Source organism: Eretmochelys imbricata, chromosome 23 (assembly GCF_965152235.1).
Source record: "Eretmochelys imbricata isolate rEreImb1 chromosome 23, rEreImb1.hap1, whole genome shotgun sequence".
In the NCBI taxonomy this organism is placed as follows: Eukaryota; Metazoa; Chordata; order Testudines; family Cheloniidae; genus Eretmochelys; species Eretmochelys imbricata.
The window spans coordinates 9,527,296-9,546,612 of NC_135594.1; the positions used below are offsets into that span (position 1 = coordinate 9,527,296).

Genomic DNA, 19,317 nt, shown 5'->3' on the forward strand with positions numbered 1-19,317 from the left:
GGCGACAGACTGATCCCCGTGATGTCTTTTGCCACGGCTTGCATACAGCTTGGACTACTTATAGGTAACTTAGTTCCAGCTTATCTCTTCCTCTTTCCCAATGCAAGGATGTATGCAAGCCGTGGCAAAAGACATCACGGGGCTCAGTCTGTCGCTTACATCAACAGCTGCAAAATTTGGTTCAGCAGACTTGGTAATGGATCTGCCTTTCTGTTTGAGCGCTGTACTAATAACTAATAAATACTGGCCGGGCCTTGGGTCCTTGAGGTCTCTTTAAGTAGGAAGTAAGATCGAAGCTGAATTGGTAATAAATCTGCTTCCCTGGGGGATCCTCCAACCCAAGTTTACCGGCTGAAACCGGACCGGGCAGGGTAACAACCTCTGTGTCGGGAGTAAAGAGCTAGCCGTGTGTGGAGACTCTGGCTGGGACGGTCTAGGGGCCTACAGGGGAGGGGAAAAGTTTGAAGAAGAGATGTAAGACTAGATCCAGCGAAACATTAACTCCATCAAGAGTAAAATGTGGGCAAAGAATGGCCAAAATAGTAAAGGATTGGATTGTTTGTAAAGAAATGTGCTGTTATGCATGGAGGATCTGGGGCCGCACAGCGGCCGACCGGCCCGTGGGATCACACGTGTGCGCTGCTTGTCTCTGAGGCTGACCAGAGAGTGGAGGGGAAAGCGTGACCCAGAGCGGCAGCTCAGCATCGGGCGCGCGAGGCTTTTAATCAGAAGCTTAAGGAAGTGACAGAAAATGTTCAGAAAGGGAAGCCGCAGAATGGGGAAGTCAACGGGCGGCTGGCAAGCGCCGCAAGGAAAGGGGAAGGCGGGCGAGGGGAAGGAGCTGAGGAGACGGTGCAGACGTGGGGTTGTCAGAAACGGGCGGAGGATGATGGAAGTGCTCATCGGCCAGCACAGGAGCAATTGGCTGCGGTGACACTGGGAGCACCGGGGAAGCCGGCTGAGTGCAAGGAGGACCTGGAGGATGTGATGGAGCAGGACAAGCCTCATCGTTAATAATGCAGCTGAGCCGTGTCGGAAGTTAAGAAAATGAACTGCGTGCTGGAAGGAAAAGGTTTGGGGGCACCCCAAGTAAGGAGGGGCGTGGGAGAGATCGGCCCAGGGGCTCTAGAGAGAACTGGGGTAGGAGGCTGCCAGCCGACCGGACGGGTTTGTGAAGGCCGGGTGCTGGCGTGATGGCAGAATGCTTCTTAAATGCAACGTCAAAACGTGACATTGTGACAGGCCATAGCAGAAATGACAGGCAGAGGAGAAACCTGCCCAGGCACTAAGTCAATGGGTTCCCCAAGGGTGCCGGACAGCACCTGGTTCCACCCAGTTCTGTAGGGGGAAACCTGCACAAAGCAGGTTGGACGAAGTGTGGGTATTTCCGGAGTTCATTGTATTACAAATGCAAATGGGTCTGGAGTCTGGGGGGATGGGACGTGATTCTTCTGGGGGAGACGTGACTCCAGCAAACCCTGGGGAGGGTCAGGACCATCACAGGACACTTGTTAAACGACCGACCAGCCAGGGTGGTGATGCAAATTCCCACCTCTGCCCCCAGCCTTTCGAAGCGACGCCCTGGGAAGCGAGACACTGGCTGCGAATGACCTGTTCCCAGATCGAGGGACCGGCCTGCGGCACTCACAGATTCCCAGGGGTCGTGTTTGCAGCAGAAGCTGTGCTGAGCTTGGAAGCACTGGAAAGCCCGTGGGTGGGTTTGATGGGCTGCACCCCGGCCGGAGCCCTGGCTGGAGTCAGGGGAGGGATCCCTGGTAAGCCCATTAGCAGGCGGGTGGGTTCGCTGATTGCTTTAACATGTGTTCTCGGCAGTGCTGTCACCGTAAGCACCGAGGATTGTCCCCCCACCGGGGCTGTAATGTGTTAACTAGCCTGGGACAGTTACACTCCTACAGCATTTGTGTGTGGGGCTGGAGCCGTGGCAATGGGGTGGGGTGGGGGCCAGCAAAGGCCTCTGTGACACCGCCCCATGCCGGCGTTATTGACACGTTTCCCTGCAGCCAGCCTGACGCCCTGCAACGAAAACCTGGCCAGAGATTTTGCTCCGTGAAATGCTTTGAGATGGTGATGTCGGGAGATGGAAACCCAGCTGGGAATTTCCAGCAGGGCAGAGGCTCCCAGCGCTGTTCTCCTGCCCCACATCTGGGCCCGCTACAGCCCTCACTCGACCCCCAGCTCTGTCCAGGTGGGGCCCTTGGTGCCTTCCATAAGGGGTATTACACACAGCGCCACCTAATGGCCAAAGAGTGCAATACAGGTTAGGGCCCCTCCATTCCAGTCCTTTTCCTCAGTGGGTCTTTAGCTCCATGGCAGAGGATTGAGCTTCTAGCTCTGATGGTCCCAGGTTCAAACCCGGGCCGGCCAGCGACGACCCTGGGGGAGCTGCCGAGAGCAATGGGGAGGGGAGGGTGCGGCCGACATGCCTGTGCAGGTCTCACAGTGCGCTCTGCCTGCAGCTTCCTGATTGGCGAAGATGACAGAGTCTACGAGGGCAGAGGTTGGAGCACCATGGGGGCCCATGCCAAGAACTGGAACGATAAGTCACTGGGAATCAGCTTTCTGGGCAGCTTCTCCAGTACGTGGTTCCCGTCTGTACAGATTTCCCTGCTAGGCCCCCAGGGGAACTAGGAAGTTCACAGCTGCTCTTGGTTCCACCACGGTGGGGCACTGGGCTGGGGAACAGGGTCAGGAAAGGGAGGAGGAGGGGGAGCGTGGCGAAGCAAATGTGTGCGTGGAGGCGGGGAGATGCATTACCAAATGCAGTGGGGTGGGGGAGAAAGACACTGACATGGCCAATCAAGAACGTGGCTAGAGAGTGTTTATTTACTCAGGCCACATTGACATCCCCTGAGCAGCAGAGAGGGGCCAGGGGCGCGTGTGAAATTAACAGGGGGTGCTGGTGTCCTGCAGAAACAGCCCCTGACAACACCACCCTGACCGCTGCCAAGAGCCTGATCCAATGTGCTGTCTCCGGGGGCTTCCTGAGTGAAAGCTACACCCTGAAGGGGCATCATGACGTAAAGTCAACCGAATGCCCTGGGGATGCCCTCTACGAGGCCATAAGCCAGTGGCCTGAGTTTGAAGCCTGAGTCCCTGCAGCCTCGGGGCAGCCCCTGCGCCCATCACTGACCCCGCCCACAGCTTCTGCCTGCTTGAGGAGCACCTCTGCCCCCCAGCAGGGGGCAGCCTCCCGCTTCTCGCCCACCTGCTGCCTCCTAGGGCCCAGAGAGCAGGGCTCTGAGAGTTGGGGTTACGTTCCCGTCTCCCCTGGGCTCTGCTGCCCTCGCCCCCCGGGGGACTCAGATTTCTAATGGTGCCTGGGATCCACCTGCCTCCCCGAGGCTACTTTCTTCGGCAGATGCCAGGCCTAGTCCCTCGCTCCCACCCGCAACGGGCATGTCAGCTTAGCCCAGGTCCACACACAGCCAGGCCCAGGTCTTACAGCGTCCAGGGGGGTGGGGCCAAGCCTCAGCCGAGCTCTGTGGCGACGGCCCTGCCAATCCCTGGGCAGCTCAGGAAACTTCGCCTCCATTCCCGTGTGAAACGTCTGAGCAATTATCAATTCCAGAGTCAAATCCGCCTCTGCCCCCAGCCCCCCCGAGCTCTGCAGCGAAGATTTCATCTGGAATCCCCCAGAAATCGGTCGCTATTTAACCCCCCCACAAAGGGAACCCAAGTGTCTCCAAGCCCTGACACTCGGCTCTGCCTGGCCCCCGCAGGGTCTGCCTCTCAAAGCTTTCAGCCCTCGACCCTTTCACCCCGACAATCCATTCCCGCGAGCCTCTCTCACCGAGGGGGGCAAAGTGTTTGGATCTTCACACAGCAGGTGCCTGGGAAGTACCTGTCGGGTGGGTCACAGAGTCCCACAAAGGGGTTTTTAATTCAAATGCAATTTGCCTTTAACCCAGTGCCCCTGTGGCTTAGCGCTTGCTTTGCTTGGGAGCTACTGAGCAGTGACAATAAACCAGCTTCCAGCACATGAAAAGTTGAAGCGCCGGGAATCATTTCATCTCCTGTTAAACCATAACCACCACCACCCTGCTGCTGGGCTGGGCTGGGCGAGCTGAGAGGGTGTGATTATGGTCTGTCAGATTAGCACTAAGAGGCCCCCTTGGGCTAGGTGCTATACACACAGAACATGAGACAGGCAGTCCCTGCCCTAAAGAGCTCACAGTCTAATTAGACAAAGGATGGGAGGGGAAACTGAGGCACAGGGAGGGGAAAAGGGTTTTACCCAAACTCACAGGGCCAGTTAGTGGCAGAGCGTGGAACAGATCCCATGGGTGCAGTCAAGTGCTCTGCCCGCTAGGCTGTGCTGCCTCTCAATCCAGAGGGAGGAGGTGGAGCGAAACCAAGGGGGTGCTGGTTCCGCATGGGTCACACACAGTCAGGCCCGGCAGCCCTGAGCTGAAGGAAGGGGAGGGGAGCTGGGGTTTGTGCCTGCTGATGGGAGCTGGGGCTGCGGCTGGAGACTGGCAGGAGGGGCCGGAGCGGAGGGAACAGCCATGCCAGGAGCAGTGTCCCAGCCCCACAGTGCCCAGGGCTGCCCAGCATGTGGGAAGGGGGCAGCAGCACTGACAGGGCAGCTCTTTGTTACAAGAGTCACTGTGGAGCAGCCCCCGAGCAAGGCTGGGAGCCCAGCACCCCAGGGTTGGACGGGCCCCATAAACAGGAGCAACCCCTGGTGGGCTGGCAGCTGGAGGCCGCGCTGCAGAGAGTGCAGGTCTGGCCCCCCGCAGCCCCCGGTGTCCTGCCCCTGGCACAGTCCAGGTTTAGCCCAGTTATTCCTGCTTCTGAGCCGTGGCCCCCGGGGGATGCTACCAACTGGGATCCAGGCTCCCCGTTGGGAAGAGGCTAGTCCAGGCCCTGGCGGCTGGAGCTCTGGAGGGCGTGTAAAGCCCAGGAAGGGGCTCAAGGGGCTCAAGCAAGAGGTTTCACTCCTGGGCCGGCCACAGCCCTGCTGCAGCCCCGGAACAGACTCAGCACAATCTCCTTTCCCATCCTCCCAGCATTGTAACACCTCCCCAAGACCCTGTGGGGCTGCCACAGCCCGGGCCCCCCAAGCCACCTTGCCTGGTCCCTAGGGTGTTTTGGCTGCTGGCCCCATGGAGCTCGACCTAGGAGGGGCGAAGAACCCTGCGAGGCCCAGGGAGGGGTTGGTTCCCTCGCCAGGGGAGGCTCTGGGTAGTCACAGCCACAGGTACTCGGCCAGGAAGGCAGCCAGGATCTTGCAGAGGTTCTCCACAGTCGGGCAGTGCAGGTTCTGCTCCGTGTCCTCCATCGTGTGCCAGACCATTGGGAAAGGGGTGGCGATGACGTGCAGCACCGGCACTCCTGCGGCCAGACAGATACATGGATAGTCAGCAGGGATCCAACCCAGGATCTGCATCACTGCAAGCACCAGCCTCTACTGCTGGGGCTACAAGAGTAATTCCACTATTGTCAGCAGTAGTAGACTATTATCCCCATGTGGCCCAGCCACTAGCGGGCGACGGGCGACATTCTAAACCCGCACACTGTCTCAGTAGATGGAGCCAGGCCCTCAGACACGACCTGACCTTACATCTAGGAGCCGTGTGCTCCCCTGACCTAGCAACGAGCAGCTGGCCAGGTGCATTATGGGAACCAGATTGGCCAGAGACATCAAGCGAGTCAGGGCCAAGTGGCTAGATAGCAACGATGTGTTTATAAAGTCTTTCACTCCCAAGGATCCCAGAGCCTAAGTTCAAAATGCAGCCACCTCTGGGGTGAAGTGTGCCAGGCAGGCAAACATCATCTATAAAGCATTTTACCCCTGTAAATAACACCTAGCTCTTGCATAGCCCTTGTCCTCAGGGGATCCCAAAGCACTTTACAAAGGGGGTCAAAATGATTCCCCCCACTTCACAGATGGGGAAACTGAGGAAGACAGCAGCAAAGTCACCCAGCAGGGCAGCGGCAAAGCCAGGATCTGAACCCAGGTCTCAGTCCCTTGCTCCACTCATGAGGCCAGGCTTGTGTGGGAGCCTGGGGGAGTCTCACCACACTTTGTCTGCACACCTTCTGCCCTGGCTCCCCCGGGGAGGCCTCCCCAGCTCTCCATCCCACACTACTCTGCACCTGGATGTCCGGTAGCATGGGGCAGGACAGGTACCTTTGCGAAGGAAGGGGACGTGGTCATCTTCGACAGGCCCATAGACAGGCTCCCTCTGAAAGTACGTCTGCTCCCGGGGGTGGGACTGCAGCAGGCCCAGCCGGTGCAGACGCTTCTCTGGGCGACACAGAGAAGAAAGTGAGGAATGGGCTGGTTCCTGGGACCTGCCAGGCTGGGGGCACGGCAGAACGAGCCCCAGAGGGGGCTACACCTGGCCGCTCACAACAGAGCTCCCTGAGGACATGGAAACCCTGCTGGGGAGGGAGGGGGGATTTCAAATCTGACAAGTCGTGTTTGAGGGAAATAAAGTGTTGGTGAAAGATGCCAGGTCAACAGCCCTGGGGACTGAATCCCCAACTCCCAGCTCTGTCTCACAGCTGGGGATAGAGCCCAGGAGTCCTGGTTCCCAGCCCCCCTGCTCTAACCACTAGACCCCACTCCCCTCCCAGAGCTGGGGCTAGAACCCAGGCACCTTTATTCATTGTCAGACAGACGCAGGACCATCAGGACTTGGGGGCGGGGGAGGAGGTAGCTGTCCCACTACAGGTGCCTGGGGGGGCAAGCCCCCTCCCACCCCTGGAAGAAAGGAAGGTTTGGTACTGATGCCGACGAGCCGGTCGAACCAGGAGGCGGTGAAGGGGAAGTGGTTCTGGATGGTCGGGTGGCGGGCCCCCAGCAGGTCCAGCAAGACAAACAGGCTCTGCAAGGAGGCAACGAGGGGTTAAATCTGTAGGGGCCCAGTCACCCCAGGAGGATCTGAGGTAGGGATTGGTACAAGATCCAGTGCAGAGAGATTTAGCCCCCCACCTACCCCGGACAGGCATCCCCACCATCTCCCTCCAGCCTGAAAGATCCCCCATGCAGAACTCCTCAGAGGGGCAGGCGGGCGGCTCTCACCATAGCCTGGAGCTGGCTGGTGCCCGGCTGGTGCTGAGCCTTGGCCATGGACAGCCCCGTACAGGGAATCCCTCTCACTCCACTCCCGGAAGGCCTCCTCGCCGTCCAGGAACAGCAGCTGCAGCGTCACCTCAGAGCCCTGGGGAGAGACACGGGGCTCACTCAACACCTGGCACTGCTGGACAGGTGAGAGGACTGCACCCAGGACAGCAGCAGAGCTAGCGATAGAACCCAGGAGTCCCGGCTCCCATCCCCCCCGGTTTTGCACACTAGACTCCATTCCTTTCCCCAAGACAAGAGTAGAACCCCCAACCTGGGAAGCTCTCACCTGCTCCTTGGCCTTCAGCAGCTCCATGTCCAAGGCCGTGACCAGTTCCAGCAGGATGGCACAGGGCACGGCCGAGTCGGTGGCCCACAGGAAGGTGCGGCCCTGTCTTTCCCAAGCTGCCACCCCACTGGGCTTGAAACATTACCAGCTCCATCCAGCCCAGGGACCACATGGACAGGTACTGGGGCTGGGATGGGGACTCTGTGGAATCTCAGATTAAAGGTGCACCTTTAGATTTGGGATGGAGGGGCTAGCTGCAGAGCAGGGAGGTCTTTCCTAAATTCCCCAGGCTTACCCTGATCTGAGGCTGTACAGAGGAGGCTCCCCAGCCAGCAGCTGCCTTATCAGAACCGTGTTCATTAGATAGATAGATAGATAGATAGATAGATAGATAGATAGATAGATAGATTCAGGGTAATGTATCAGAATCTGGCCCTCACCCCATTGCACTCAGCGGGTTTCTCTCGTTTTACCCTCGGGGAGATGAGATCAGAACCCAAGACCGCCAGTTCCAAGAACTCCACAGACCTGTGTTGTCACTGGATTTATTGCCGAGAGGACATTAGACAAGGGGAGGCACCAGAATACCCCTCTGTGGGACAGAATGACAGACTGAGGGGCAGGGTTTGTGTCCTGTGTCTTTGTGCATGCAGAGCTCTGTGCAAAACCCACCATCTCTGTGAGCCCCAGGGCGGATGATGGCCCTGGCAGGAGCTGTGACCATCCTCTGAAAGAGTTGGTGCCAGGGCATAAGGGTTGCTCTGTACAAAGGAGGAGATTAAACTCCTCTGCAATACATATGTAACCCTTCTTCCAGTTGCTGTGGGCAGCAACAAGCTCTGGCTTCAATATATAGGGGTTCCTCTCAAAATTACAACACAACACTGGCTTGAGGTCCCACCCAGAAATCTGGGAAAACTAAACACCAGCCCTGGGTGTTTCTAAGAAGCAATACTTCCTGTCTTGCAAGCACTGAGTCTGTGTGCGACAAAAGAAATATTTTATTAAGGGGAGAAGGAAGAATGGCATTAATTTGAGAAAACATGACAACAATGACTCAAACGTATGCAAACAACAAGTAAATCCCTGGCCCCAGGTGGAGCAGTGGCTTTGCCTCAGTTTCCCCCTTTCTGAAAGACCAGCGGACAAATGTCCCGTTAACACACCATTCCCCTTTCTGTCCATGACACTGCACTCTTAGTTTGCTGTCCACCATAAGTGAAGTCCTAGGGTCTAGGGGTGCCGTTAGGTGCATTCAGCTCCAGCCTTAGGGGAGGAATGCAGGAAAATCAAATGATGCCTCTGCCCACTCCGGTCACTGCCCACTCTGCCACTGCACACTGCTGTCACCTTCTGAAGTTTCTGCACTGCTCCAGCCCCAAGTGTTCTCAGCTCTTAGGTTATGGCTACGTTGCAAAAAATACCAGCAGCCACAAATCTCAAAGCCCAGGTCTACAGACTGGGGCTCTCATTATGGTACTAAATATAGCCATGTAGTTGTTCCTACTGGGAGCGGAGCCCAGGTTTCGGAGCCTGAGGAGGAATGTCTACACAGCCATTGTTAGGGCCGAAGCACAAGCCTGAGTCTGCAGACAAACCTCAGTGATTTCACTGGGTAGTGCAGAGCTCCAGCTGCTGCTGCCGTTTCTGCACTGTCTGGACAGCAATTCTGTCCAACAATAGCGAAGGCTCAGCCCTTAATCTAGCTTCTCTCAGACCAAATAATCACTGAGCAAAACCAAAATCCCCGTTGATCACTATCAAGTGTTTCTCCAAACACCAGAGGAAAAGAATCACAATTTTCCAAAACCCAAGAAGGAGGGATCACACCACCACACTGACGGAGCGAATTAGGTTCATCTTAAGGTGACCACATCTCTTAGGGAATATTACATCCAGTGCTGCTGGCCTCTAGTCACACTGTGTATTGTGGGCCTAACATAGTCATGGATTAGAAACACAGACATGTGCGCACAGTGACTGATTCTGCACTGCATAGAGAAAAACCGTAACCCCTAGATAACTGCAAATTCAACATAAGCAACTGCTTAGGTGTAACCCTTCTGCCGGGGGGAGTCAGCAGCAACCAGGGCTGGGTTCCTTTTGACAACACAACACAGAAACAGCTCGAGTCCCCACCCAGTAATTTGAAAAAAATTACACCCCCCACTTGGTACCTCTAAGAGCCAGTACGTCTCCTCTCACAAGCACTAAGTACATGTATAGAAGAGAAAACTTTTAATAAAAGGGGAAAGGAACCTGGCATTACTTGGGAAAACACCACAAGCATGATTTGAAAACATCTGACCATGAATAAAACACCCACCCCAGAGTACATTGGCAGCATCCGTTTCCTCAGTCTCTCACCTTGCAATGTGACAGTCCGACAAACAAATGTCCCTTTAACACGCCAGTCCTCTCTCCCTCCACCGCATCCCACTCACAGTTCTCCTTGGTCAGTGAAAACCCAGTGTTTGGAGGTGTGTTTGCGTGAGTTAACCTCCCACCCCAGGGGGTGGGGCAGCACTGAGCAGTGATTCAGCAGCCGTCGCTGTGCCGCTGTTCACTCTTCATCGCTGTCTGCCTTTGTTCACTCCACAGCCGGCCACTCCACAATCATTGACTGCACCGCCAGCCACCCCCCAGTGTTCCCTCTGCCACTCTCCGGCGCTCTGCCATCAGTCACCCTGCCACGGCCCTCTCCACTGCAACCTCTGGGATGTTTTGAAGTTCCACCACTTAACTCAGCTCTCAGCAATTCCAATCCTCAGTGATTCCAGCAGTTAGCGAGGCAACCTCGTTCACCAGAGACACTGTCCCACAACGGACCTAAGGCTTCATATTTAGACTGGGCTATCAGTGATGTCAGCTCGAGTGATCCAAACCAAGAGACTCTCAACTGGGCCTTAAGAAGCTCTGTCGTTAAACAGTGCAGAGTCAAATGGCACGTAAAGCCAGATGGGCACAAATACCCTCTCACATCTCCACTGGCCTTTGGCACCCCTACCTCCTGCTTATTGAATGCAGTTAACTTGAGAGTGACCCCCTCGTTCATGGCACACCAAGGCCAGTTCTGCTCCCTTTGATTCACAAGAGGATAACCACACTTTATTACCTCTGCCTCCGCAATAACAAAGTGATTTGCAATCCAACACCAGACAAAAGTGATCATTTGGGCAAAGCAGCCCCATCATGTTGCTCACCTAGGCAGAGTGGGTGTGTCTATTCAAACATGGTCAGTTCCTGATGTCTTCTCCCCAGCTCATCACTAGGTGTTGGGAAAGTTCATTCAGAGCCCGCTTACATAAGAACCTATAACTGCAATTTCACATAAACAGATTGAACACTCTGCGCAATGCATTCAAATGCATCACACATCCAATGAGGCCAACAACATTTCCTTATCCCTGTATCCAAGGGGATGCCAAGCTAGGCATGAGATAATATGATGGGTGACTTGTCCAATTAAGGGGGAGCAATAGCTGTTGATTTGGCAGAGGCAGGGGGGAACCCTTCCCCCGGGGGAGCTGCAGAGCTTCCCAGGAGGATGCTCCTTCTCTGGGGACACACACAGAAGTCAGGCCCCGGTGACTACAGCATTGGCACTGCACCCCCCCTGGAGATTACAGTGGCCATAAATCTTGAGCTGTGGGGGGAGAGTCCCAATTGCTGAGTCATTGTTTCCACCTTGTCACTCCCCCTGGGTGCCCATTTCACCCCCTGCCCCAACAGACTCTCATTCTAATCCCACAGGAAGAAACAACTCCAGTGGGCTTGAAACATCACCGACTCCAGCCAGCCCGGGGACCACACACACAGGTAAAGTGGGGCCTTGATGGGGACTCTCTGGAATCACAGATTAATGGGGTACCTTATAGATCTGGGGGAGAGAAGGGGGATCCCTGCCCCCATGGAGAGCTGCAGAGCTTCCCAGGGGAATGCTCCTTCTCTGGGGAAACACAGAGAAGTCAGGGCCCAGCCACTGCAGCACCGGCACGGCACCCTCCCCAGCTGATAATATCCACTAACCCCCTGAATATTACAGGGACCATAAATCCTGAGCTGTGGGGGGGAGGGTCCCCATTGCTGAGTCATTGTTTCCATCTTGTCACTCCCCCGGGTGCCCATTTCACCCCCTGCCCCAACAGACTCTCATTGTACTCACACAGGTAGAAACTACTCCAGTGGGCTTGAAACATCACCGACTCCAGCCAGCCCGGGGACCACACACACAGGTAAAGTGGGGTCTCAATGGGGACTTTGTGGAATCACAGACTAAGGGGATACCTTATAGATCTGGGGAGGAGAGGGAGGATCCCTGCCCCTGGGAGTGCCGCAGAGCAGGGAGGCCTTTCATAGGGGGATGCTTTCCTTGGCTGCTCCTGATCTGGGGATGCATAGAGGAGTCGGGACTTAGGGGCTGCCCAGCCAGCTCCTACCTTGTCAGAGTTGCATTCATTAATAGATCAATAGATAGGTAGGTAGGTAGGTAGGTAGGTAGATAGATAGATATGGGGCAATGGATCAGAACCCATCTCTGACCCCACTGCAGTCACGAGGTAACTCCAGATTTATACTGGCAGAACTGAGATCAGAATCCAGTCCAGATACTTCCAAGAACTCCACAGACCTGTGCTGTTGCTGGGTTTATAACGCGGGGAACATTAGACAAGGGGAGGCAGCTGAATGCCCTAGGGCTGGGCACAGAGAGATCAAATGACAGACAGACAGACTGAGGAGCAAGGGTATATGTCTCCCCCATAGAAGTCCTGTGTCTTCGTGCATGCAGAGTTCTATCCCAATCCCTCCATCTCTGTGAGCCCCAGGGAGGTAATGGCCATGGGGTGCACCGTGACCATCCAGTGTGAGTGTAGGTACCAGGGCTGAGGGTTGTTCTGTACAAAGGAGGAGACCACGCCACGCTGCATCACATGGAAAGTCCTGCAGACATGACTGCGTTTCCCATCCGCAGTGTTATACAGGATGACAGCAGGAGCTACACCTGACGGTATGGGAGCACATCACAAGCCTTCATCTGGTCAGATCCCAGTGACCCTGTGGAGCTGGTGATGAGAGGTGAGGGGCCTGGTTTGGAGTCCCCGCTCTCAGCCCTGTACCCAGCCCAGCCTTCACAGAGTCTATGCCCCAAGGAGATGCTCACAGCCAGGATCTGCCTGGGGCCTTACAGAGGGGATGCCCAGTGTGGGATCAGGAAATCAGTGGATTTGTCATGCAGCCGGGGGAAGCTGCAGCAGCAGCTGTTGATGTAAGGCAGAGGGAAGGGGGAACGCTGCCCCCAGGGCAAGCTGCAGAACAGTGAGGCCTTTCCCAGGGGAATGCTCCCTATCAGAGTATGCCCAGAGAAGTCAGGGCCAGCAGCTGCAGAACCAGTCCCTTCCCCAGCTGATAAAATCCACTAACCCCCTGGAGGTTAGAGTGACCATAAAGGCTGAGTCGAGGGGGGAGGGACCCAATTGCTGAGTCGCTTTTTTTACCTCTTAGCTCCCCCTGATTACCCATTTCATCCCCTGCCCTGACAGGCTCTCATTCTAAACCTACAGGTGAAAACAACCTCACTGGGCTTGAAACATCACCGTATCCAATCAGCCCAGGGACCACACAGACAGGTACCTGAGTGGGGAAATCATGCCTCAGGAATCTACTAGAATGCTTTGAAGGGGTCCACAAGCATGTGGACAAGAGTGATCCAGTGGGTATAGTGTAATTAGATTTTGAGAAAGCCTTTCACAAGTTCCATCACCAACGGCTTTTAAGCAAAGTAAGTTCTCATGGGATAAGAGGGAAGGTCCTCTCCTGGATCAGTAACTGGTTAAGAGATAGGAAACAAAGGGTAGGAATAAATGGTCAATTATCAGAATGGAGAGAGTAAATAGTGGTGTCTCCCAGGGATGTGTACTGGGACCAATATTATTCAATATATTCATAAATGATTTGGGAAAAGGGGTAAACAGTGAGGTGGCAAAATTTGAAGATGACACAAAACGACTCAAGATAGTTAAGTCCCAAGCGGACCATTAAGAGTTACAAAGGGATCTCACAAAACTGGGTGTGTGGGCAACAAAATGGCAGATGAAATTCCATGTTGAGAAATGCAAAGTAATGCTCATTGGAAAACATAATCCAAACTATACATATAAAATGGTGGGGTCTAAATTAACTGTTATCATTCAGGAAAGAGATCGTAGAGTCATTATGGATAGTTCTTTGAAAATATCCACTCAATGTGCAGCAGCAGTCAAAAATGTGAACAGAATTTCGGGAATCATTAAGAAAGGGATAGATAATAAGACAGAAAATATCATACTGCCCCTCTACAAATCCATAATATGCCCACATCTTGAATACTGTGTGCAGATGTCGTTGCCCCATATCAAAAAAGATATGCTGGAATTGGAAAAGGTACAGAAAAGGGAAACAAAAATGATTGTGGGATATGGAACAGTTCCATAAGAGGGAAGATTAATAAGACAGGGACTTTTCAGCTTGGAAAAGAGACAACTAACCCGGGGGGGGGGGGAATGGTAGAGGTCTGTAAAATCATGACTGGTGTGGAGAAAGTAAATAAGGCAGTGTTACTTACTCCTTCTCATAACACAAGAACCAGGGGTCACCAAATGAAATTAGTAGGCAGCGGGTTTAAAACAAACAAAAGGAAGTACTTCTTCACACAACACATAGTCAACCTGTGGAATTCTTTGCCAGACGATGTTGTGAAGGTCAAGACTATAACAGGGTTCCAAAAAAACCCCCTAGATAAATTGATGGAGAATAGGTCCATCCATGGCTATTAGCCAAGATGGGCAGGAATGGTGTCCCTAGCCTCTGTTTGCCAGAAGCTGGGAATGGGTGACATGGGATGGGTCACTTGTTGATTACCTGTTCTGTTCATTCCTTCTGGGGCACCTGGCATTGGCCACTGTCCGAAGACAGGTTACTGGGCTAGATGGACCTTTGCTCTTACATAGTATGGGAAAGGGACTCTGTGGAATCACAGATTAAAGGGGCAACTCTAGATCTGAGGGAGGCAGAGGCGGGATCCCTGACCCCAGGGTTAGCTGCAGAGCAGAGAGGTCTTTCAGGTCTGTTCCTGTTCTGGGGGCGCACAGAGGAGTTGGGGCTCAGAGGCTGCCCAGCTGGCCTCTTCCATCTATCCTTTATTAAATAGCTAGATGGGTAGCTAGATCCAGGGGTAATGGATCAGAATCCGGCCCTCAACCCATTGCTGTCAGAGGGTGACTCTGGATTAACCGTGGAGGAGCTGAGTTCAGAATCCAGCCCTGATACTTCCAAGAACTCCACAGACCTGTGCTGTCCTTTCACAGCCCTGACGAGGCGCCTGGATTTCACCTGGGGCAACATCCTCCGTCTGGGTCTGGTCTCCGGGGTTCTGCTGGCCCTGGTGCTGATCATGGCCGAGGCTGGTTACTGCTGGAAGGAGACTCCCGGTGACATGACCCCCCTCTCTTATCCCTTCCCCCACCCCAGGACAAGGCCCCCCAAGTCTGCCAAGCCCCTCTGAACATGGGGGTACCTCATCTGCACATAACCCTTGGGCAGCTGGCCCAGCTCCTGTACCACCTGTCAGTGGGGGGAGGAGTCAGACCAGGGTGTCTCCTCCACACTGAGGCTGCTATGAAGGGTGTGTGATGTCCAGAAATGCCCCTTCCCACTGTGAGCTGGAGCCACCCCAATGCCTGGCCCTACCCCACTCTGAGTGCCCCAAGTGGGTAGGTCTGTGGTGGCGGGTGGGGGGGGGGTGGGGGCAGTGCACACAGACACTAGGTCTCTTTCTGGCCAGCAGCTCCCACCTCTCCAGCCCCTGGAAACCTACCCACCCTGGGCAGCTGTCTTGTCCTCCCCTCCCCTCAATCCCATCCCAGTCAGGGGGCTTGGGCCTGTGGGGTGACACTGGCCCCTCTAACCCGCTGTCTCTCTGTGCTTACAGGGGAGCCTGGATCCAGCCATGCAGGGATGAAGATCTCTCTGGGGGAAGAGCCCTATCTGCTTGGAGGGCTCCACAGGGCAGAAAAACCACTCTCCCTTCGCCCAGGAAATCCCTGCTTCAGGGAATCTCACATTTATTCCATGGTGCTCCCAACTCAACAGCCAGAGCCCTGGGAGCAAACCCTCGACCCCCGGCACCGAGCACACCAGCCCCTGTGTCACCAGCTAAGGGAGCACCTGCCAGGGCCCCAGGGGGTGGGGAAGCAGGGCTGTAGCAGAGCCCCATGCAGGGAAGGTGCTGCCTATGTTTGTGGGAAGCCCAGGGTGGGGTGTGGGGGGCTGGGCGCTGTATAGGGCCCCTTCAATAAATAACCCCTTCCCTGCCAGATTCCCTGCTCCTCCTGCTCCCTGTTGGGGATATGACCTGAGAAGATGAGGGAAGGCCGTTAGTGCTTCCTTAGCCAGAGCATTTGCTTCCCGACCTCAGGGGATGAGCCGGATCCTTGAGTATGCCCCGGAGCCAATGTCAGACTAGGGGGGTGGAGCAGAGCGAGATTCCCTGATCATAAGAATGGCCATACTGGGTCTGTTCAGCCCACTGTCCTGTCTGCTGGGGGGAGCGTGGGGCAGGGGATCTGGGTGCAGGGAGAAGGGGACAGGAGACACCTCGGGGACATGTTAATGCTGGGGCCATTTCTCCCCAGACTCAGGAATCGCTCTGATACCAGAAAAAAGAAAAGGAGGACTTGTGGCACCTCAGAGACTAACAAATTTATTTAAGCATAAGCATCCGATGAAGTGAGCTGTAGCTCACGAAAGCTTATGCTCAAATAAATTTGTTAGTCTCTAAGGTGCCACAAGTCCTCCTTTTCTTTTTGCGGATACCGACTAACACGGCTGCTACTCTGAAATCTGATACCAGAAGGGATCTGCTGGCCTGAGCCCAGCACCGTCCAGCCCAACATGTGGCTTTCCGTGCACATGCAGCCAATCTGTCACCTCCAGGGAAAACAGCCACCTCGGCCAATGTGTGAGCACGACCCAGCACCCACTTGGGAATGGGATGGGGCAAAGAAGAGCCGAAGACAGCCCTTCCTGGATGGGCACCGACACTGCAGAATCCCAGCTCCTGAGATAGAGTGACCGGCCCCCTGTGCATGGAGACATGAGGTCTGGCCCCTGGCACTGAAATAAAGTCATTTACTGCTCCCCCAACCCCGGGCTGTCTGTCCTGGTCTCTCTCTGGAGCTTCAGTTCTCTGTTGCCTCAGTCCCTGCAGTAGGGTCCCCCACTCTATACAACACCCGGCTCCCTCCCCCAGCTCTCACCCCCTCCCCAGTAGCTGATCCCATCTCTGTAGGGATGGACCCTATAGTTCTGGATCCCATCTGCCCCCTCGGACCTTCTCCCCAGCTCTCCTGGGCCCTGCTGGGTCACCAGAAGGATTTTTCTCCACCCCCCCTCCATCACCACTCCTCAGCCTGGGGGGGGAGTGTCTCCCAGCACCCCAGTCTCTGAAGAGCCCCCAGAATCCTCCCAGAATTTCCAGAGCGTTCTCTGCCCTATATATCCCCTGGGTGGCTCCTGCCCCTACCGATGGAGCTGCCCCTCAGGCCATCGGGGGCAGAATTGTTCTTCCCAACCCTGCTGAGCCATGGCAGCACGAGCTGGTGTGTGTGGGGGGTGATGCTCTGTACCTCGGGGGAACATCCTACACCCCCATGTTCATCCTTGTAAAATGACTGTGTGGTATCCAATCCAAAGTTTGTCATGTCGCCTGTCTTTGGATGGAGACTCCAGTACGTCCTTTGGTCCATTGTTCCAGTGTTAATTACTCTCTCTCTTAACAAATTGTTGCTGTATTTTCAGTCTGAATTTGTTTGGCTTCAACTTCCAGCCAATGCATCTTGTTATACCTTTAAAAAGTGTTGAATTCTAATAGTTGATGTTTAACATCCTCGCTAGGTGCAACTGGAATAGAAAGTATTTCACTATTACTGTAGGATATGGGTACGTCATTCCACTTCTTCCCAAATACAGAACAAAAATATTTGTAATACTTCCCTTTTTCTGCATCATGATTTACATTTGTACCATCCTCATCTCCAACTGCACTAAAACTGATTGCTAGGATATTTTGTTTTCCATATGTTTCAAGAACTCCTTATTGTCCTTATCCTAAAATGCCATTGATTTTTCATTGATATTGTTAGATTTTTCTTATCAAGTGTCTACAATTCCTAACTCCTCAGTTGCACCTATTGAGATGAAGTTCCCCATTTCCTAGTTGTTTAATATTATTATTTGTTATTTCTGCTTTCACTTCCACTGATAACCAGGATGGGGGTTTAGCTGAAGAAGCCACTTTCACAATTTGCTGAATTTTGTGTTTTGGGGGCATCTGATACATCTTAAACCACGCCCCAGCATTGGTCACATTTAGGGTTGCCAACTTTCTATTTGCAGACAACCGGACCTCCCTTCCCTGCCTCTTTCCCAAAGTCCCTGTCCCTTTCCCACCGCTTTTCACAAGACCCCGCCCCTGCCCCATCCTTTCCCTCAAGCCCCTACCCCTGTTCGCTCCTCTCCTCCCCATCCCGCCCCTCGCTGCTCTCTCTCCTCCCCCTTCCTTGTAGCTGGCTCCTCTCCTCTCCACTTCCCTTCTCTACTCCCACTGGGATCCCTCTGTCACAGAGCTGCAGCCTGACATGAAGTCTCCTGCCTGCCCAGATGCAAGTAGGAGGCGGCCCCAGCTGAGCGGGGTCTGGCTCGGGTTGATGATCCGGCACCTCTCCCTTCCCGCCCGCAGTAACCAGACTATTGGTGTCTGGTCAGTACATCTGACTGGACACTGCCAAGTCCCCTTTTTGACCGGACTTTCTGGTTGAAAATTGGGTACCTGACAACCCTAGTCACATTTTCATCGGTCAAAACAAGGTCTAATATCCAATTACCCTGACTAGGTTGCAATATTTATTTTTATTTACTCTGGGATGAAAGATGCGAATGTAGCCCCTGATCTAACTGCAGCCCTCAGGGACTCCAGAATGACCTGAGGGGAGCTAAAAGAAAAGGAGGACTTGTGGCACCTTAGAGACTAGCCAATTTATTTGAGCATAAGCTTTCGTGAGCTACAGCTCACTTCATCCGATGAAGTGAGCTGTAGCTCACGAAAGCTTATGCTCAAATAAATTGGCTAGTCTCTAAGGTGCCACAAGTACTCCTTTTCTTTTTGTGAATACAGACTAACACGGCTGTTACTCTGAAACCTGAGGGGAGCTGAGATCAGAATCTAGCCCTGTTGCCTTTGCAGGCGATGAGTGACTCTGGCTTGACCCCGGGCAACCCGATCAGGGTGCAGGATATTGTTTCCATTTTGGAGTGAAGGTTCAGGTCTCAGCTCCTCTTTTCCCTGACTCAGCTCCCCATTATTAAGGCAAACGTTCCCCCAGCCCTCTGGCCCCTTTGGTACTCAGCACCCAGCCTCTCACGCTGCCTGAACAGCCAACTCACCCTTGTCTCCGATCCTGCCCCACTGACACAAGTGCTGGCCTCAGACCCTCGCCCCAAGCTGGCACTCATGGAGAAAAAGGGCAGTGAGCTCACACCACATGATGGGACAGCGAGGGACCCCTCAGTGCTGCTCCAAATACCCCAGTCCCCAGCTCCATGGAGCCTGATGCCCCAGGAGCTCAAATGAGGAACTGAGCAGGGGGCGGCAGGCACAGGGAGCCTGTGATGCTCAGGGAGAGCAAACCAAGGTCCCTGCCACTCCCAACAAACCACATCCCCATCAACTGCTGCCCACGTCTCTGTGCTGCACAGGGGACAGCCAGGGGAACTGGGGGGATGAGCTGTGTTAATTCCACCAACCTGACCAGACCAGAATCTGGGTGCAAGCTGTTACCCCCAACTCTGCTGGATCTGGGACTGTAGGGGTCTGGTGGTCAGAGCATGTGTTACACTGCCAGAC

General features: G+C 54.4%; 1 protein-coding gene and 1 pseudogene across 1 annotated transcript; one reads left to right on the forward strand and one right to left on the reverse strand.

Moving 5' to 3' along the window:
* Positions 1-1,047: 1,047 nt before the first annotated feature.
* Positions 1,048-3,110, forward strand: LOC144278795 (peptidoglycan recognition protein 1-like). Its single transcript, XM_077840146.1, has 4 exons — positions 1,048-1,072; positions 1,565-1,775; positions 2,478-2,596; positions 2,932-3,110. Exons 1-4 carry the CDS (start codon positions 1,048-1,050, stop codon positions 3,108-3,110), a joined length of 534 nt encoding a protein of 177 aa, XP_077696272.1.
* A 2,099-nt stretch (positions 3,111-5,209) lies between these two features.
* Positions 5,210-10,434, reverse strand: LOC144279301 (glutaminyl-peptide cyclotransferase-like protein; annotated as a pseudogene).
* Between the last annotated feature and the right edge of the window lie 8,883 nt (positions 10,435-19,317).

Coding starts and splice junctions, on each gene's coding strand:
- LOC144278795 (XM_077840146.1), top strand. CDS start 1,048: ATGAACTGCGTGCTGGAAGGAAAAG. Junction 1,776..2,477: donor AGTCAGGGGAGGGATCCCTG/GTAAGCCCATTA, acceptor CTCTGCCTGCAG/CTTCCTGATTGGCGAAGATG. Junction 2,597..2,931: donor CTTTCTGGGCAGCTTCTCCA/GTACGTGGTTCC, acceptor GGTGTCCTGCAG/AAACAGCCCCTGACAACACC.